The sequence below is a fragment of the Pongo abelii genome, chromosome 4 (genome assembly GCF_028885655.2).
Source record: "Pongo abelii isolate AG06213 chromosome 4, NHGRI_mPonAbe1-v2.0_pri, whole genome shotgun sequence".
NCBI classification, from domain to species: Eukaryota; Metazoa; Chordata; class Mammalia; order Primates; family Hominidae; genus Pongo; species Pongo abelii.
The window spans coordinates 101,319,039-101,336,539 of record NC_071989.2 but is presented as its reverse complement, the minus strand read 5'-3'; the positions used below and the strand labels follow the sequence as shown (position 1 = coordinate 101,336,539).

General features: G+C 52.1%; 1 protein-coding gene across 2 annotated transcripts; it reads right to left on the bottom strand.

Moving 5' to 3' along the window:
- Positions 1-1,215: 1,215 nt before the first annotated feature.
- Positions 1,216-10,331, bottom strand: NR2F1 (nuclear receptor subfamily 2 group F member 1). Of its 2 annotated transcripts, none has more exons than XM_009240902.4 (3): positions 9,864-10,331; positions 6,896-7,423; positions 1,216-1,786 (listed from the first exon to the last, which is right to left on the bottom strand). In XM_009240902.4, the coding sequence occupies exons 1-3, from the start codon at positions 10,324-10,326 to the stop codon at positions 1,506-1,508; spliced, it is 1,272 nt and encodes a 423-aa protein (XP_009239177.2). In that variant the 5' UTR covers positions 10,327-10,331; the 3' UTR covers positions 1,216-1,505. The 2 variants fall into 2 exon arrangements, with proteins under 2 accessions (XP_009239177.2, XP_054412447.1); XM_054556472.2 differs by lacking the exon at positions 9,864-10,331 and adding an exon at positions 8,103-8,247.
- Positions 10,332-17,501: the final 7,170 nt, after the last annotated feature.

The window sequence follows — 17,501 nt, the reverse complement described above, 5'->3', positions numbered from 1 at the left end:
ACTCCCAGGTTCCGGGTCCACGCCCCTAAGTGCCACGAGCGGGGCGAGGCAGGGTTTCCTTTCACCCATCCGAGTTCCAGGACCCTTCTGGGAACCCATGTCACAGGGTCTGGAGTGAAGGGCAAACCACAGCCAGATCTTCAGTGGACCATAATGGGGAGCAAAGCCAGGACTCGCAGCGCTGAGGTCCCAACTGTCTCCCAGAGCTGGAGAGAGGCGGGATCTACCAGCGCCGGGCTCAGTGGCGTCTGAATGGCCCACTCCCGTCACCCCCCACGTCCCGCTCTCCATGTCCCTCTGTAGCTTCTCCAGCTCAGCAAGTTCCCACCTGCAGTAAAGCCCCGGTTACCGCTGCCAGACACTGAAGCCGGCTGCGCCCCCGGTGCTTGGTGTCTGGAGACTCACCGGGCGCGCGACCCTGCCTGCCCCACTCCCTAGCCCAGCTGAGCACGGGACCGGGACCGCCCGCAGCCCACAAGGTCTCAACGGCTGAAGTCAGCGACCAAGGCGCCCTGCCTCCCCGCGGACCCCAGCCCATGAAGAGCCTGGCCCTCCGCATTTACAAAACCAAGGTAGCAGCTTGGTTTTAGGAAATGAATCTAACCAACCTTGTAGTAGACTTTAAAAGTCTCCCCTTTCACACAGCAAAACCTTCAATTCTAATAATAGTTGAGGTGGAAATTAACCAAGGAGTTCTCTTCCACGGATAACATCTATAAAGCAACCAGACACATGGGTTTTGCTAAATTCTTTTATTTTTGTTTAAATTTTCACTTCAATTTTAATTCTTGAAGAACAGCCTCGACAACATATATCGCACTCATTATAAGAAGCAAAGGGTTATATCAAAAATTATTAGTATAGAATCACAGGAAATCTGGTTTGGAACCAGAAAAAAATACAAAACAGATATAGATACATAGACACAGGACAATTTTTTATAATTATTTGGAAAATGTTATTTTCCCCTAATTCTTGTTTCCTTTTTCTTTATGCGCATACGATGTTTAAATTTTACAAAAAATGAAAATAAAGACTAGTATTTTACAAAATGAATAACAATGTTCAGTGTGTGTGTGTTTCTACATAGGCTTCAGTCCACTTCCATATGTGTTGTTCCTGTACAGAATATATCCACATCCGTCCACAATAAATCCTGGAAGGTCCATTAGTTTCCTTCTGTTTTATTAAAATTCTCATGGTCCTCTCTTCCAATTTGTTTTTCTTTTTTTCACCAGACAGACACAAGGTTCTTTTTGTTTGTTTGTTTTGTTTTTCCTCGCCAATGTGCTCACAGATCTGATCCTAAAAGTCTCTTTTTCCCATGCTTTGTAGCTCGGATTGTATTTCTGCTGGGTGGGCTGCTCCTGTCTCGGCCCTCCTCCCTCCCGCCCGGCCTGCCTGGCCCGCTGCACTTCCCGGTGTCCCCGCGGCTTTGGAGTCCTTGGCCCAGGTGGGTCCTCTGAGTCTCTAGGGGGACGGGGCAGGTGGGAAGCGCCCAAGGTCTAGGAGCACTGGATGGACATGTAAGGCCAGTTGAAGCTGCTCCCAGACAGTAACATATCGCGGATGAGAGTTTCGATGGGGGTTTTACCTACCAAACGGACGAAGAAGAGCTGCTCGATGACGGAGGAGGACACGGTGCGCAGCGAGGGCAGTCGCAGCAGCAGTTTGCCAAAGCGGCTGGGCTGGTTGGGGTACTGGCTCCTCACGTACTCCTCCAGTGCGCACTGCGACTTCTCCTGCAGGCTCTCGATGTGGGCCGCATCCGACAGGCCACAGGCGTCTGCCCGAGCAGCCACAGGAGGGAGAGACAGGGAAAGGGAGCACACGGTTAGTCTGACAAATAGCAAAGGCACAAATAAGCCGTCAATTTTTTTTAAGGAGAAAATGGAAAATAAAAAAGAAATAAAAGAGAAAAGAAAAATTCACCCTCCTATACCTCTCCATCCCCTTCTTCATTCCCTCCTCCCCAGCCCCCAATACAATACAAATAAAAATAAATCAAACCCCCACCAAGCCTAGAGGAGCTGGAGAGAGAGGCACACACATGCAGAGGCAGCAACCTCTCTAGTACCTTTGTTTTTCCTCTTTCACCTTTGGATTAAATAATGTACAATGCTGGAACCATGTTTGCTGTCCTCGGCCTGCAAGGGAGCATCCTTCTGGCCGTGCTCATTAACTTTTGCCCCGTTTGCCTCTGATTTGGGGGTGTTCAGTACCCCTTAGGAAATATGCAGCCTGAAGGCAGTTCTTAAAGGATTCCTGGAGTCCCCTCTCAAACCCAAATGACCCCAACCAGAAACCTCAAGGAGAACCTAGATTGTGTAGTGAACAAACACATGGGAGGGGGTAAGGAATCATGGGTTGGCAGTGCCTGGAATCAGATGAAGCCCATGCTTTAGCAATATAGGATTTGAGATCCATTATCTATGCAAGAAAGGACTCTGCAGCAAATCCTTGGTGAGGGTGTACACTTCTATCTATACCTCAGATCAAGTAATTGAAAATTGGTCACATCTCTGTAAGCTGTATAATAATCAGGAAGAATATGACTCAGTTACTCCAGGCTGCAGAAAGGCGACATCTTCAGCAATCAGACACAAAGCTAGGCTACAGGCAGCAGCTGCTGCTGCTTCAGAACTGGGGGGTGGGGGGGATGTGGGTGGTGGGGAGTTGAGGGGGGACTTGGGGGAGAGAAGCTTTTGGTGGCAGGACCAAGGGAGAAAAAGGCACCTCCGCACAATGACAGCACCTCAAAATCTGTGTGCTTAGTTCATGTCAACCAAGGCCCTTCTTGGTCCTCTAAAAGTAATTCAGGACAGCAGATTATACTATATCAACTAACTAGAGGCAAGCATAGGGAGGGAAAGATGGAATAAGAGGAATGGAGTAAAGGTATCCTCTCCTAGTTCAAATACCCACTTGTTTCTTATATTAATAATAAATATTAAAAAAAACAGGAAGATCACAGAGGACCCTTAGCCAGTCAGGAGGTTGACTAGAGATCAAAGGCAGAGTTTGCTAATATATAGATCTGGGAAAAAATTCATGCATGGCAATGCCCCCAAAATGACACTGTATAATTTTGAATGGGCAAGTGTGACCCTAAGAAGACACAACAAATGATTCAAAGCGAAACCTGTGTCTGCTGAGTTTCTGAGCTTTATGACCTTATATTTCAAGAACTTGGATTTACAAAGCACTCTAACACCTTCATCTACAAGGCTATGGCCTCGAGCAAAAATACAAATAAAACTAGTGATAATTCAAAAACTTCTGAGGCAAGTCCCCTTTGACCTCAGATACAGACTAGGTTCCTCTCAGATGTCTAATTACTCCAGCCAGCCAGTTGGGTATATCCACACTGGTCTGATTTGAGAAGCCAAATGAGACTTTATGGCTATCAGGGCCAGGGCAGCAAGAGCTCTGTGGGGCTTTCCTGCTTAGAGAGGGGACCGTGAGTTTGGCCCTGCTTGCTAACCTGGCCCTGATGAATGACCCTCACCCAGACCCAGACCCATAATTACATAGAACTTGCTTTACATGCATTATCTGCCTGGATGCTTATGGATCATTCTCAGCCCTAGACAATGCAATGTGAAAAGGACCCCTTGGTACCCCGGCAGATTTTTTTTTTTTTTCAAGATCCATATGGCATCCCCTCAGCTCAGTAAAATATCCATCTGACATTTATGATTAGGGTCCCTGGAGTATAAGGTCACTTCCCAACTCCCAAACAGGCCGCTCCAAGAGAGACAAGAAGCCCAGAAAAGGCCTGCCTGGGTCCTGTGCTGGTTGCTTCCATTTCTTCCCTCCTTTGGAGGCGAATGCCTGTAGCTGGGCCTGCCTGCCAGGTACCAGCCAGCTAGCTCTGTGGCCTCCCTCCGGCAAGAGCTCTGGTTCTGGCCTGGCTTCCCAGTTTGGAAATTCATTCACCCCTTTGCAACGGGATTCCCCAACTATGGACAGAAGGTATGAGCTCCCAGATCAACTAGGGGGTTGTGGTGACAAAGCTAGGTGACCAGGGGGTATAATACAGTATATATTTACGCTCCATGAGTTATACCCCAGATAAGAAAATGAGGCAGAATGTGCAAAATCCATGTCACACTTTTTATACGGTAGTGTCAATGTGGGAACTCTTAATATTTCTTCTACAGTGTATGGAAAAGAAATTATGTAAATAAATAATCATTACTGCTCAGGCCCTCCTGGCTTAGCCTTTGCAGTGCAGAGAATGTATTTCATGTTGTGCATTCAGAAGAGTTTAGTGTTCAGGAAATATAGATGTAATCAGCTGCCATAACTAGAAATCAAAGTTATTATTGTGCTGAAAATGGATTTATTGTATTTATGTTAACTAGATGGCTCCTTTCAGAGAAAGTCTCGTTTATTTGAAGGAATATTTAGGTGTATGAATTAATGAATTTTTTTAAAAAGTAAGTTCAGGTCATGACCTAGTCCTTGGATGCAGTCCAGAATATTAAGGATTAAACATACCATCCGGAGGCCAAATGTGAAAACCATCACGGGGGACCCCCATGCCAGCTTCAAATACTTAGCCAAAGCAAACCACATTGGACAATATGTCTAAAACTGTCTTTTCCATCATTCAAAGTTTGCTTAAAAGTTGGATGACTTTGAGAAGGCTTCCCATGAATTCCCTTCTGGCTAGCAATCAAAACAAGTTTAGTCAAAAGTGGAAATGTGTTGCATGGGAGGGGGGAGGTGAATTACTACTGACAGCTCTATTTCCATTTTCAGATATTCTGCTTGCAATTTTCCAACAAAATAATGTTATTGTTCATTTCTAGGCACTCCTTGCACCTTGAAGACTTGATTCAAGAAACTTCCGTGGAAAACTTTTTAAATGAACACTTTTCACAGGAATGTTTTAGTATGGAAAGTTAAAAGGAAAGCATGAATAATTCCACAATGTTTCCCTGCAGCCTGCACAGTCCTCACCTCTCTCTGGGAAAGGGCATGAGATTAGCAAAGTCAAGGGGGTTCAAAGAACCTTAGGGGGTGTAAGGAAAAGAGAGGAGAGACCTTTCCTAAGAAGACAATGTCCAGTTCCAAGTCACATTTCTGCTTCAAGACACCTCGCTGGATGAGATTCTCAAACCCCAGCTTCCCTGACACTGGCTTGCTTCCTGACGAATTTGGCTAAAGAGCCTGGTAGTAGAGAGCCAGCCAGGCCCCAGGCCTGCCAGAGCTGAGGCAGCCTGGTTGCTGCTTCCCAGGCTCTTTGTCACTTTTGAAAAACACGTTTCCATCAAGAAGACTTATTAAGATAAAATGCATTCAAACACGGAGGAGGCTATTCCATAAATCTTCCATTTGTTTTAAGGTTTGCACTTTATCCTCTCGGAAAGAATAACTCCCTTTCTCACTAGCAGACCTGCATTTGCACTGAAAGTAAAAGGGGGGCAGTCCAAGTCCATTGCTCTGGCCACCCTGCATACAAATGAGATGCTCTTGTCTAAATAAATTATCTGCTGTTCAGATCGATATTAATACTACATTTGCTACATTACAATATTGTGCAAATTTAAGAGTGATTTTAATACAATGTAAATACGATTCTTCACGCATGAAAGCCAAGAAATATTGATAGATTATACCATTGCTTACTGTTCAACAAGGCCTTATGAAAGGGATTTTGCTATTTCTCTTCAAGAATGGTTTTAATTTGGCCATTGGAAAGCCTGGCTCTAGGATACATTTATTAGGATGGTTTATTTGTTCTCCGAATGGAGGAATTAAAAACAATACTGCCATTAATGGTGGTAAAACTGCAGCTAACCCTACTCACAGTGGGCAGGGCCCAAGACCCAGTCTAAGCAGCACTACTTCCCACCAGCATCCTCTCTGGCTTTGTTTCTATTTCTCCCCATTACCTGCTGTCCTGGGTGTTTATATGTTTCCCTCTTACAGGTTACAATAATAAAAAGCGGGCAACGTTCTCAGAGGTTCAGACCAGAGCCCTTCAAAGGAAACGTTAATGCACTTTCCTGGAAGTTAATTTGAACCATCTATCATAAGAGAAATTGTTAACATGCATGTTACCACTGTCTACACATAATTTGATATTTTTTAAGGCACTCTGTTAAATTTCCAACGTTCATGTGTTTTGCATATCTTTGGAATTCATCTTCAGGCGGGGAACCCTCCCATACTTGTGGGTTCTACAGCATTGCTTTTGTTTTTTATCTTTCTTGTTTAGATCGAATCCGTTTTTTACGACCCTCAATAACCTCAGCAACTGCAAACATGAATGGTTTCCGATAAGGGAAAATCAGGCAGCGATAAAGCGGGATTATTTATGATTTATTTGTGCGTATTCTTCTCTTTCCACCTCTCTCTGTGTCTCTCTGTGTTGGGAAACTCATTCAAGGAGCGTGCCACACAGGGTAAGAAGCCACATTCCCACGTTCTCTTCCTTCCCTCGCCTCCCCCAGAAACGCTGAGCTCTGGCTCACACATAACACGCACCACACACAGACACACACACAGACAGACACACACACACACACACACACACACACGCGCGCGCGCGCAGCCAGACGGATCCACAGCACCGCCCCCCCGCCTCAGACACACATCCTCGGCAGCCGCGGCCCCACGTAGGGGTCCGGGCGACTAGGCCCGGCCGCCCGCCGGCCGCACCCGCGCCGCCTCTGTTCCCGCACCGCCGCGCTCCCAAGATGGCAGCGGCGCGGCCGGCCGGTCACCGCGCGGGGGTCACAGACCTGGGCCAGGCTCAGTGTCCAGCAAGGACCCGGCCCGCCCCACACCGGCCGCGCGAGAGGCTCCGAAGGCCAGGCCCTGGCGGCGCGGGGCCTGCGCTCGCTGCCGGCGCGGCCTGCCCTCCCCGCGACCGCAGCCTCACCTGACGTGAACAGCACGATGGCTTTGAGGCAGCTGTACTCGGCCGAGTCGACGTGCAGCGCCTTGAGCTTCTCCACCTGTTCCTGGAAGATGCGGATGTGGTCCATGAAGGCCACGACGCGGTCGGCGGACATGGGCGAGGCATGCAGGCCGGCGGCGGCCAGCAGCGGCGCCACGTGCAGCGGCATAGAGCACTGGGCCGCGTTGAGCACGAACAGCTCGCTCCAGGTGAGGCGTAGCAGGGACACCTGGTCGGTGATCTGCAGATCCGGGAAGAAGGGGATGTTGCGGGCCCACTCGACGGCGCTGAAGAGCAGGCGCGCGGCCAGCTCGCAGATGTTCTCGATGCCCATAATGTTGTTGGGCTGCATGCACTGGCTGCCGTAGCGCGACGTGGGGTAGGGCTCGGCGCGCAGCAGCAGCGAGATGTAGCCGGACAGGTAGCAGTGGCCGTTGAGGGGGTCCCCGTTGGTGAGTGCGTACTGGCCTGGATTGGGCTGGGTTGGAGGCATTCTTCCTCGCTGAACCGCTGACAAAAAGAAAGAGAGAAAAGAGGCAATGTGCATCCAGGGAGCTTGCGAACATTGCCGCGCCGCAGCGTACCCAACACAATGCAGAAGCTCTTCCCGCAGCCACACGCGCCCCGCGCATCTTCTCCGGCTCGCTCTCACAGTCCACACCGCTAGGAGATCTGGGGTGAGGCCCTCCAGCTCCACAGCTCGATGTGTCCAGCCACTGCCTGAGCCCCTGGCCACCTCAGCCCCGCCGGAGCTAGGCCTGACTCCAGGGCCCCAACCCTGGCAAGGTCAAGAAAGTGTCATCCAATCCTTAAGCCACCACGGGTGAACACACAGATAAATGAAACCCCACTCACCCCTCCAGAATGGAAAAAAAAAAAAAAATCAGGGTTAAAAAAAAGGCGAAACCGGAGAAAGGTTGTAGTTCTAGGCAAATGCCTAGCGGCCTCCTCATTTGCAAGCAAGCAGCGTTTTGCTGATAAAATGTTTCCACATTCTCTTAAAATGCTATAGAATAATTCTTAAAATAGACACAAGTTACATATCCTACTAACCACTTACAACTTTTGAGTAGAGAACAAGTATCCTGCACCCCTCCCTTCTCCCCTCCTCCCCGTCGCCCCATACAAAGTTCTCACTATTAAAAGCAACAGAAAATTGAAAATTTTCAAGGAAAAAAGTTGAACTTACAGTAGCCAAACATTATTGAAAAAAGTAGGAAATTTAATTAATGTCTGTCCTGCGCGGTGCCACTGCAACCTGCAGCCAGCTTTTGCCCAGTGAATGCACGAGCTTTCAACTGCAAAAACACTGGATTCATTAACCATCTGAATGCAAAACGTAAGCATGCTTTGAGTTCTTAAAGCTGACCAAAGTTTTTTTTTTTTTTTTTTAAATGTGTATGTTTTACTTCAACAGTGCCAGCGTTTTAAATTGCCATATTAACAAAGACAACTTTAGGAAAAGTTAGGGCTACTGAACTCTCCCCCCAACAAATTAATATAGATATGTTCATGTACATGTAGCTGTCTTATTTCAGGTTTTGCTCTATTTTCTTAAGTTTGCTTTGATTCTAATTTTAATGCAAGTTCCAGTGCAATTGAAGCTCTTGAAACATAATGGCTAGAATACTTTTTTCTAATTATAGTTTTGAACTTGGCAGTTATTTTTCAATTAAGTGAGAGTACAATTCAAAGTTTTTTTTTTTTTTTTTTCAGATGCCTACAAAATCTCCCTGGAGCTAGAAATGAAGTAGTCATATTTGTCTGCTCCTTGAGATCTGAAGGAATTCAATTTCTTTTCTTGTGGCATATAAAATATAATTTTAAAGTCAATTACAAGAAGGAGTAATCTGCATTCTGCAAAATTGACTGGTTCGCTAATTTGACTATAAGACATCTTTAATGATTGTCAAGAGATAAACTTTAACTTTAAACGGCTAAATATATTTATAAGAAAAGTACTGCATCTCTTGCCACATGAACATGAAGCATATCCAAATACAAAATCAAAAGTTGTGTTTTTTTTTAAAAAAAACAAACCCATACAACACAGGGATTAAATGATGTGGAAGCTCATGCCAGCTGCAGTCTATGCATTATGGCCAAATCAGAAGGATCGGTAAATGCCGTTGTAAATTGTAATTTGTATGCAGTATTTAAGCAGAGGGTGGAGTTTGATGAAGAAATAAAACGAGTATCATGCTTTAAAAAAAATGACACAACTATGAAAGCACGGTTCAGTCACAAACTTTCCTTTCAAAGTAGAGGGGTGAAAACAAGGCCACAGCTCTGGAGGAGGCGGCCCCAGCTCCGTGAAGAAGAGAGGGAACCAGTGAACGGGCCAGAAGCCCCCCTTCCCCCCTAATTAGACCTACAAGTGCAATAAATCTCACTCCTCTTTTTCCGAGCTAAGCTTCCAAAAGGATGATGGCAGCAATGAATCTATGGTTCAGGGTACTCCAGCCCCCAGCCCTCCCCCATTTTAAATAAAGGGTATGAAGAGGTGGAGGGAAAAGTGGAATGAAAAAAAACACAGAAACAGAGTTTTCTGGGGGAAATAAGCACCCCTCCCCAAGTTCATGCCAGCACAGCCCCAAGCAGCCTCACGCACACGCGGTAAAGAGACACACACCGAGCACATCCAAGACAGAGGGAAGAAGGGGATTTTAAGCCACAGCTCACGATCTCAGGGACACAATCCTGAGCAGGCAGCGGGCGGGGTGGGGGAGCCGGGGAGATGAGCGCAGGCCGGGAGGGGGAGGCAGCGGCAGCGAGCTGGGGAGGGCGGGGGGAGACGCCGGGGGAGGAAGGCAGCCGGGAGAAGGAAAGCTGGGACGGGCCGGGACCACAGGAGCCCCAGCCCCACACAGCAACCATCCGAGCGAGAAAGAAAGAAAGAGCCAGGGAGGCGGGCGAAGCGCGGGGAGAGAAGCAGAGAAGAAATATTCACCTTCCCGCCTCATGCCCACTTTGAGGCACTTCTTGAGGCGACAGTATTGGCACTGGTTGCGGTGGTGCTGGTCGATGGGACAGTTCCTGTTGGCACGGCATGTGTAAGTTAAGTTCCTGCGGACGCTCCTCTTGAAGAAACTTTTGCAGCCCTCGCAGGTGAATTGGCCGTAGTGCTTGCCGCTCGACTTGTCCCCGCACACCACGCACTCGATGTGCTGCTGGCTCTGGCCCGAACCGGGCGGGCCCTGGCCCTTGTCCCCCGCCGTGCCGGGGGTGGCGGGCGCTCCGGGCTGGCCCGGGGTCTGCGGCGTGTGCGGCGCGCCCGAGCCCGCCTGCTGCTGCTGCTCGCCGGCGCCGCCGCCGCCGCCGCGGGCCGCCTGCGCTGCGGGGTTGGGGCCGCCGGGGTTGCCCCCGGCCACGTCGTCCTGCGGATCTCGCCAGCTGCTAACTACCATTGCCATATCTTTGGGCCCGGGGAGCGCTGGGGGGAGCCGAGCTGCTCGCCGAGGGCCGCGGGGCGCGCGGGCGCGCTGGGAGGGGAAGGGGAAGGGGAAGGGGGGAGGGGGAGGGGGCGGGGGGCCCGCCGGGCGCCCCGGGGTCGCAGGAGCCGAGCCCGAGCCGGGCACCGGCCGCTGCCTCCGCCGCCGCCGCCGCTGCCGCTGCTACTGCCTCGGCCGCCCCGCTGCTGCTGCGCGCCCGCCCGCCCTGCTGGCGTTTTGTTGTGGTTCCTGCTGTTTTCTTTCTCTCTTTTTGCAGCCCCCCCAGGCTCTCAGGCTCCCCCCCCAACACCCCTGCTCCCCTCGCCCGCTCCCCCCGCGCTCCGTTCCTGGGGGGGCCGCGCTCTCCTTCCCCCCTCCCCACCCCCCGGCGAGCAAGCTCCCTTCTCTCGCTTTTTTCTTCTTCCCCAAGTTGCAAAATCAGAAATGGCACAGGCGGCAGCCGGGAGCGGCGCGGGGCGCAGCGCCGGGGGCGGCGGGCATGGGCCACGGCGCGCGCACACACTCGCCCTCCGCCTCGCCCGCACCCCCGCGCACACACACACTCGCACACACAGTCGCTCACCCGCGCCGGGCGCCCGCCCGCCGGCCGCTCGGGCTACGCGCAGCGCGCGGGCTGAGCCGACATAGAGGAAGCCGGCGAGGGCGGAGGCGGCGGCGGCGGCGGAGGAGGAGGTCGCGGCTGCAGGCGCCGCTGGAGCTGCCGCCGGAGCTGCTGCGGCAAGCGCCGCTGGAGGAGCCGGGGCCCGGGCCGGAGTCCGAGCAGGAGTCGGGGCCGCAGCCGGAGCGCGAGCGGAGGCCGGGGCCGCCCGCGCCGCCGCCGCTGTCCCGGCGGGAGCCCTCGCCGGGCTCGGGAGTGCGGGGAGCGCGGTGAGCAGAGCAGGGCGCTGGGCGAGGCTGCCGGCGGCGATCAGGGCGCGCGGGTGTCGGGGGGCCAGGTCCAGGGCCGGACGCAGCCAGCCATTCAGGAAGGCAGCGCTGGAGAGCGGGAGGCAGCCGGCGAGGAAGATCACACACTTTGCTCTTTTTGTTGTGCCGGTGGCGCCGGGCTCTCGCTGCCTTCTTCTTTCGGGAGGTGACGGAAGGGGGAGAAAAATACGGGATAATTCACGCCGGCGACGAATTCACAGCGAAATAGAAAAAATAAAAATCAGAAGAAAATAATTGCCAAAAAAAGGAAAAAGGAAAAGCGAGAGAGACATCCAAAGTAGGTCGAATAAATAATCCTCTTCTTTTCCTCTTTCTTGCTCCTTCTTCTGCTTCTTCTGCTATAACACACAGAGCTAGTTAAAAAAACCCTGGAGATCGCCCAAAAATGTTCTTTTTTTAGTATTTTAAATAAGTGCTCTTCAGCCGGCAACCAACACCCTCCCTCCAAAAAAAATCATATATGTATAAAATAACGATAAGAAGAATACGAAGGGGGTGCCTCCTCCTCCTCCTCCTCCTTTTTTTTTCTTTAAGTTTAGCCCTCTCTCTTCTGCAGGAATGGAGTAAAAGAGACAAGGAGGAGGGAGAAAAAGGAGAGAAAGAAGAAGAAGAAGGGGAAAACAACTAGTAGAATATGTAAGAAAAGAGAAAGGAGAGAGAGAAGAGAGGTTCAGAGAGGAGAGAGGAGAGGAGGGAGAGAGGGGGGAGAAAGAGAGGAGAGAGAGAGAGGAGAGAGAGAGAGAGAGAGAAGAGAAGAGAAGAGAGAGAGAGACCCAAAAATTGAATGCGTTTAAACGGGAGGACTCGCAGAGCAATGTTTCCGAAAGGGGGATCTGCGCGAATGTCTGTATATAGTGAACTTTGACACTACTATTGAAACTGACACGTTTCTATGGAGATCGCTGCCTTATATGGAGCTCGTGTCAAGGAGCCAAGAGAAGGGCTGCTGGCAACTGATAATCAAAGGCGACTGACTGGTCAGAGCCCTGAATCGGGGGGAGAGAAAATGGGAGGCTAAGGTTAGCCAAGCCTCCTGCACGCCATTGGTTGGAGAGCCCCTCCCCCCTCCTCTTTTGCTTTCTTTCTGCCCCCCCCCCCCTTAGCTACCTACAGACTGGGATGGTGTGGGGAGGAGGAGAGAAAGTGAGGGAGGGGGGTGTGTTTCTGACAAGCGCAATTTACATTGAGATCGCCCTGCGCTGCTATTTACTCTGAGACCTGATTAGTATGGGTCGTCTATGGTCACACACACACACACACACACTTACGCTCACACCCCAGAGGGGGAAGGGATGACGAGGGGGAGAACGCCTAGCGATGGGCAAAAAGAGAATTAGAGGAAAATTATTTTGATTTCTTCTGAAAAGTTTTTAAAATTAGATTTTATGAGCGTGAAGAGAGTGTCATTGAAAATGTTTGGAAAAATTTTTAATGGGAATGAAACCCCCACCATTTTAATGATTCGTGAAATATACTGGATTTGGATTGTTTTCTTCTCTCACATATAAGCACAATCCAAGTCTGGATTCTGCTCATTTTATATCCTTTTTAGAAACAAGTAGAAACAAGGTAGGATCTCCCTATTTTTTGATCCAAAGTATACCTTGGTTTAAAAGGTTTAATGACGACAAAGCACACTCCTGGAATTTGCAGCTATTGCCACAAATTCGATCGGAATCAAGGGTTCCTATTTATCCCAAAGATGTTTTTAAAAATAAACTTTCCAATCAATCCAATTTTTCCTTCTTTTCTTTCTTTCTTTCTTTTTTTTATCACCTGGCTGTTCCAAACTCCAACAATGCTTCAGTAATTATTAATAAAACAGTAGTAAGTCCCCATATTGTTGCGGGGTGGGGGGAGATTAGTGTGGCGAAGTCAGTCCCGGGAAAAGAGCAAACAAACGAGAAGATGGAGCGAGGGGGGGAGGCGGAGAGGGAGAGAGAAAAGGGGGAGGGGGGGAGAGAGAGAGGAGGGGAGGGAGAGAGAGAGGAGAGGAAAGGAGAGAGAGGAGAGAGCGCGAGATATTGAGAGAGAGAAAGAGAAGAGAAGAGGGGAAAGAGAGGGGAGAGAGAGAGGGAGGGAGAGAGAGATAGAGAGGGAAAGGGTGAGAGAGAGAGAGAGAGAGGAGAGAGAGAGGAGAGAGAGAGAGAGAGAGGGAGGAGGAGAGAGAGAGAGAGAGAGAGGAGAGAAGGAGAGAAAGAGAGAGAGAGAGAGAGAGAGAAAGAGAGAGAGAGAGAGGGAGAGAGAGAGAGAGAGAGAGAGAGAGAGAGAGACCGAGAGACCCCGATTCCTGAAGGTGATTGGTCGCGGGAGGAGGGGCAGGCGGGAGGAGCGGGTCCCGCGGCGGGGCTTGCAGGAATCGCTGGCTCCGGCTGCCACCTAGCGGACGGGAGCCGCTCCCGAGCGGCACACAGCCGAGTCCCTCCTCCCCTCCCCGCAGGCAGCCTGTGCCTTTTCTCCAAACGAAGACAGCACTTTGAAAATTCTTTCAATGGATTTTTTTTTCCTTGAAAGATCGTACTGGGGGAAAATGATACTTCTATTAGTTACATATTCTCCAATCGCATACTCGCACCCCCCTCGTTTTGAGATCGCTCCCCTAGGCAGGCTCAGGCGGGCGCGTAGCGGCGCGGAGTGACAAAGCCGCCGCTGCCGCCGCCGGGGGTGGGAGCCGCGCTCGCCCGCCCGCCCCTCGACTCGCGAGGGCGTAAAAGTTTGTCTCAGCTCGAGCATTCCTAGCGCCAACACGCCCTCAGGTAAAGGTGGAAGTAAATGGCCACGCTGTATTGACAGAGGTAGGGTTTGTTTTTTAATACTCGTTCTCACTTTAAGTCTCACCAGGGAGGGGTTTGGGAAGCACTGCGTGTTTGGGGGACGTTTTGCGCTTCCTGGTCTCTCCAGCCTACAAGTCGGGAGTCGGCGACCGCTTAGTGACGAGCGATGATTTTAAAGAGCAGAATAAAAGGCTTTCCCGTGCCTGCCCCACAGCCCCTCCAGCTCGAATAATGGAGAACTGTCAATGCACTCCGCGAGCGGTGGCCCATTGTACGCAGCTGATGGCGAGGAGGCGACTGGGGGTGGCAGGGGCTCCTTGCCCTCGCCCCTATGCCCAAATAAACGCTCAAACGCGCTCCCGTCTTCTGGTCAGTTAAAAGGTGAAACGAACACGATTAAAATAGACCAAAAGAAAAGAAAAGAAAACCTTTCTATGTACAGATTCTAAATCGTACTCCCCATACAGTCAGAGGCAGGGAGTCGAGGGCAGAGGCAGCAGGCGGAGAGAGGGAGATAGGGCGAGGGAAGGAGAACGCGGAGAGAGACGAAGGGAGTGGGAGACCAGCGACAGCGAGCGCCAGGGCACCGCAGGCACACTGGATGCCCGGTCCGCCGGCCCAGCCGCCCTCGGACCCTGGACCGTGCGTCGTGGGCACCAGAAACGAGACTCGGCCAAATCCTGCCTCACCAGGCAAGTAACGCAATGGTTATCGTTTCTCTTGAACTTGGGGTTGGTAACGGGCAGGGCCGGGAGGCAGTCTTGGCTCGCACGGCCTCCGCAGGCCGAGAGCAGAGTCTAGGCAGCCAGGGTGGGACGAGGAGAACTTTCCTCGGGGCCTGCTCGGGAGTTGCCCTCGCTCGGCCTCTGTCTCGCCGTAGCGCGAAGGCGAGGATCGCGGCCGCCGCGCCTCCTTGGAGGGGAGGATCGTGCCAGGCGAGCAGCAATCCACATTCAAAACAGGCTGCTCCCACCCCCACCCGCTATTCCCTCTCTCTCCCACGGCGGGAAACGGATGCCCGGGCGGAGGACGGGGACCCGCACGTTTAACACCGGCCCGGCTGTTCCTGCTGGTGCCGAGCGCGACCCGCGGTGGAGCCGGCTGCAGAGTCCGGCCCGGCTGGCCCTTGTGCCCGCGCCTTGCCTGGTTGCGGCCTGAACCTGGCGAACTTGGCTGCAGCCGCCCACCTGCGGGCGCGGTTTGTAACGCCATCCCCTAATGTAACGCGATCGATGGCTGCCTGTCTGATGTGGGCGATAGTGTCAGCGGATTAAAAGGGACATCGAGCAGCTCTCCCGAGCAGACAACCTGCGGCGGCGGCGAGAGAGCACCGGGATTCGCAGCCTAGCAGCCGAGCCAGACTCCCTGCGCCGCTGCCAGCCGGCTGGGGGCGGGGAGGGGGTCGCCTCCCAGGGGTGGAGACAGAGGGGGTGTGTTGAAAGGAAGAGGCTCAATTAAAACCAACAAGAGCGCTTTCCTCCGTGTGGGGCAGGGGCGTGCGTTTGCGTCAGAGGGCGCGCGGGGGGCGGGGGCAGCCGACGCTAGGGACCGCACCCGGGGGTTGGGGGGTCTCGGAAGCGAGGGGGCCTTGCATAGCTGGGCTGGCCCGGGGTCAGGCCCTGTAGGCGAGGGCCAAGGCGAGACGGGATGACAGCTGAGCCTGCCCGGGAGCAGCGGCGCCCACCCGTCCTTACTGTGGGCTCTCCGTGTCCCCACCGAGCTTTCAAACTTGAAAGAGGCCCCTGGGACCCGGCGTGACCCTAGCGGTGGGGAGAAGTTGGGCCCGCGAGGCCTCAGGCGAAGCCGCCGGCTCCTCCGGAAGGAAGGGGGAGGGTGCAGTCCCCTGTCCTAGTCCCAGGGGTGGGAGTGGGAAGCTGTTGGTAGTGATGCCCGGAGCAGCGGAAGCCCGCGGCTTTTCGGAGGAGGGGAGCGGCTCGCACTCCTACGGGGCATCCGTGCCAACTTTCTGTCACAAGAGGGGGCGGGGAGAAACCAAGGCTTTTCGAGGAGGGCGCTGTCCCCCTCTGGAACTCGACCGGCCTGAGTGGCACTTAGAGCTCAGTTTCTCTTCGGAAGCCTGTGCTCCACGACCGCGGTTGCACACACACAGGGCGCCCCACTTGTGCTCATAGCCCTGCCTCCAGCAAAAATGTCTTCCCTAGAGGCACTGAGAGGTCAGCTCAGTTTCTGGGAAGCCCTTTCTTTCTCCCTTCAAGGCTCTCGTTTGATACTGGTCCCACTTGGCACACTTGTCCTGGGCCTAATGCGACCCACACTCAACCAGGAAATAATGATATCTGTTGTTGTGGGGTAGGGTACCTAATACAAAACTGATCATAGTTTTCGAGAGTACTTAGATCCTCCAATTGGGAAATCCTACATCCTTGTCCAGGCACGCTCAGCGGCAGGAGCAGAAAACGCAGTTGCAGTGTCCACGTTTCTTTCACCCACCCCCTCTTCTTCAGATCTCTCTCCCTCCCTTCTAGGCCAGGCCCTTCACCTCGGAACCTTAAGCGGAGTCTGGACGTGGTTCTTGGACTCGGACCGCTGTGGCTCTTGCCTCAGCATCCTACCCGAGGCCTCCAGCCAGGCCCACCGGGGCTCAGCCCTCTCTAGGGTCTCGCTCTCGGTTTGGCGGGTCTGGGAACTGGAAGGGCCTTGCCGGGGCCTGGGCTCCCGGGAGCCTCCCTTCCTTCCTCTGCCTTCCTGGTCCCCACAGACCTGTTCAGTGCACACTAGATCTTTAGTGTAGTTCCCCCAAAAGGCGATGAGAAGGTACCGCTCCGCCTGGGGAAAGGAATTAGGCTGTAAGCCTGTAGGTACCCCTTGCGGGCTGCTAGCATCAAGCTCAGCGTTAATCACGTTTTAAAAGACATACCAGACAAAGCTTGATCTCTCCCAGCTCGCCACCCAGTAAATTGTGATCTGGTGAGAGAGGAAGAGAAGCACAGATCGGTTTGGCTGCACATTCAGGGTTGACTTGCGTTCCAGGCCCCAGAATCCGGATCTGAGCGGACTGTCTAGCCTGTTAACATACCCTCTCCCTCCATCTCTTTCTTACCACGAGGCTGAACCATTCTTCACTAATTCTATGGGCTTTTTTTTGATATTGATATCTTGGTTTCCCGAAAGTCATTCATTTTGGCTTTTTGGTAAGTCACACTGAACAAAATTGGCCTTGTAAAAACATTTTCTAAATCTAGTTCAAGAGCCATGGGACCCTACAAATGATCAGATATGTGTAGGAAATTCTCTTTTATACCTCTTCCCTACCTCAAAATCGTTAAAAATGGTATTATTCTGTTTAGCAAGACCACAGAACAGAACTAACCCCGTTTTATCGAGCCCATCTGGAGAGATGAACATGCCTGCAATCATTGAGAAAAAGGTCAGTGCCTCTGATCTTGCTGCAGACCTTTCCCAAAGAGCTTATTT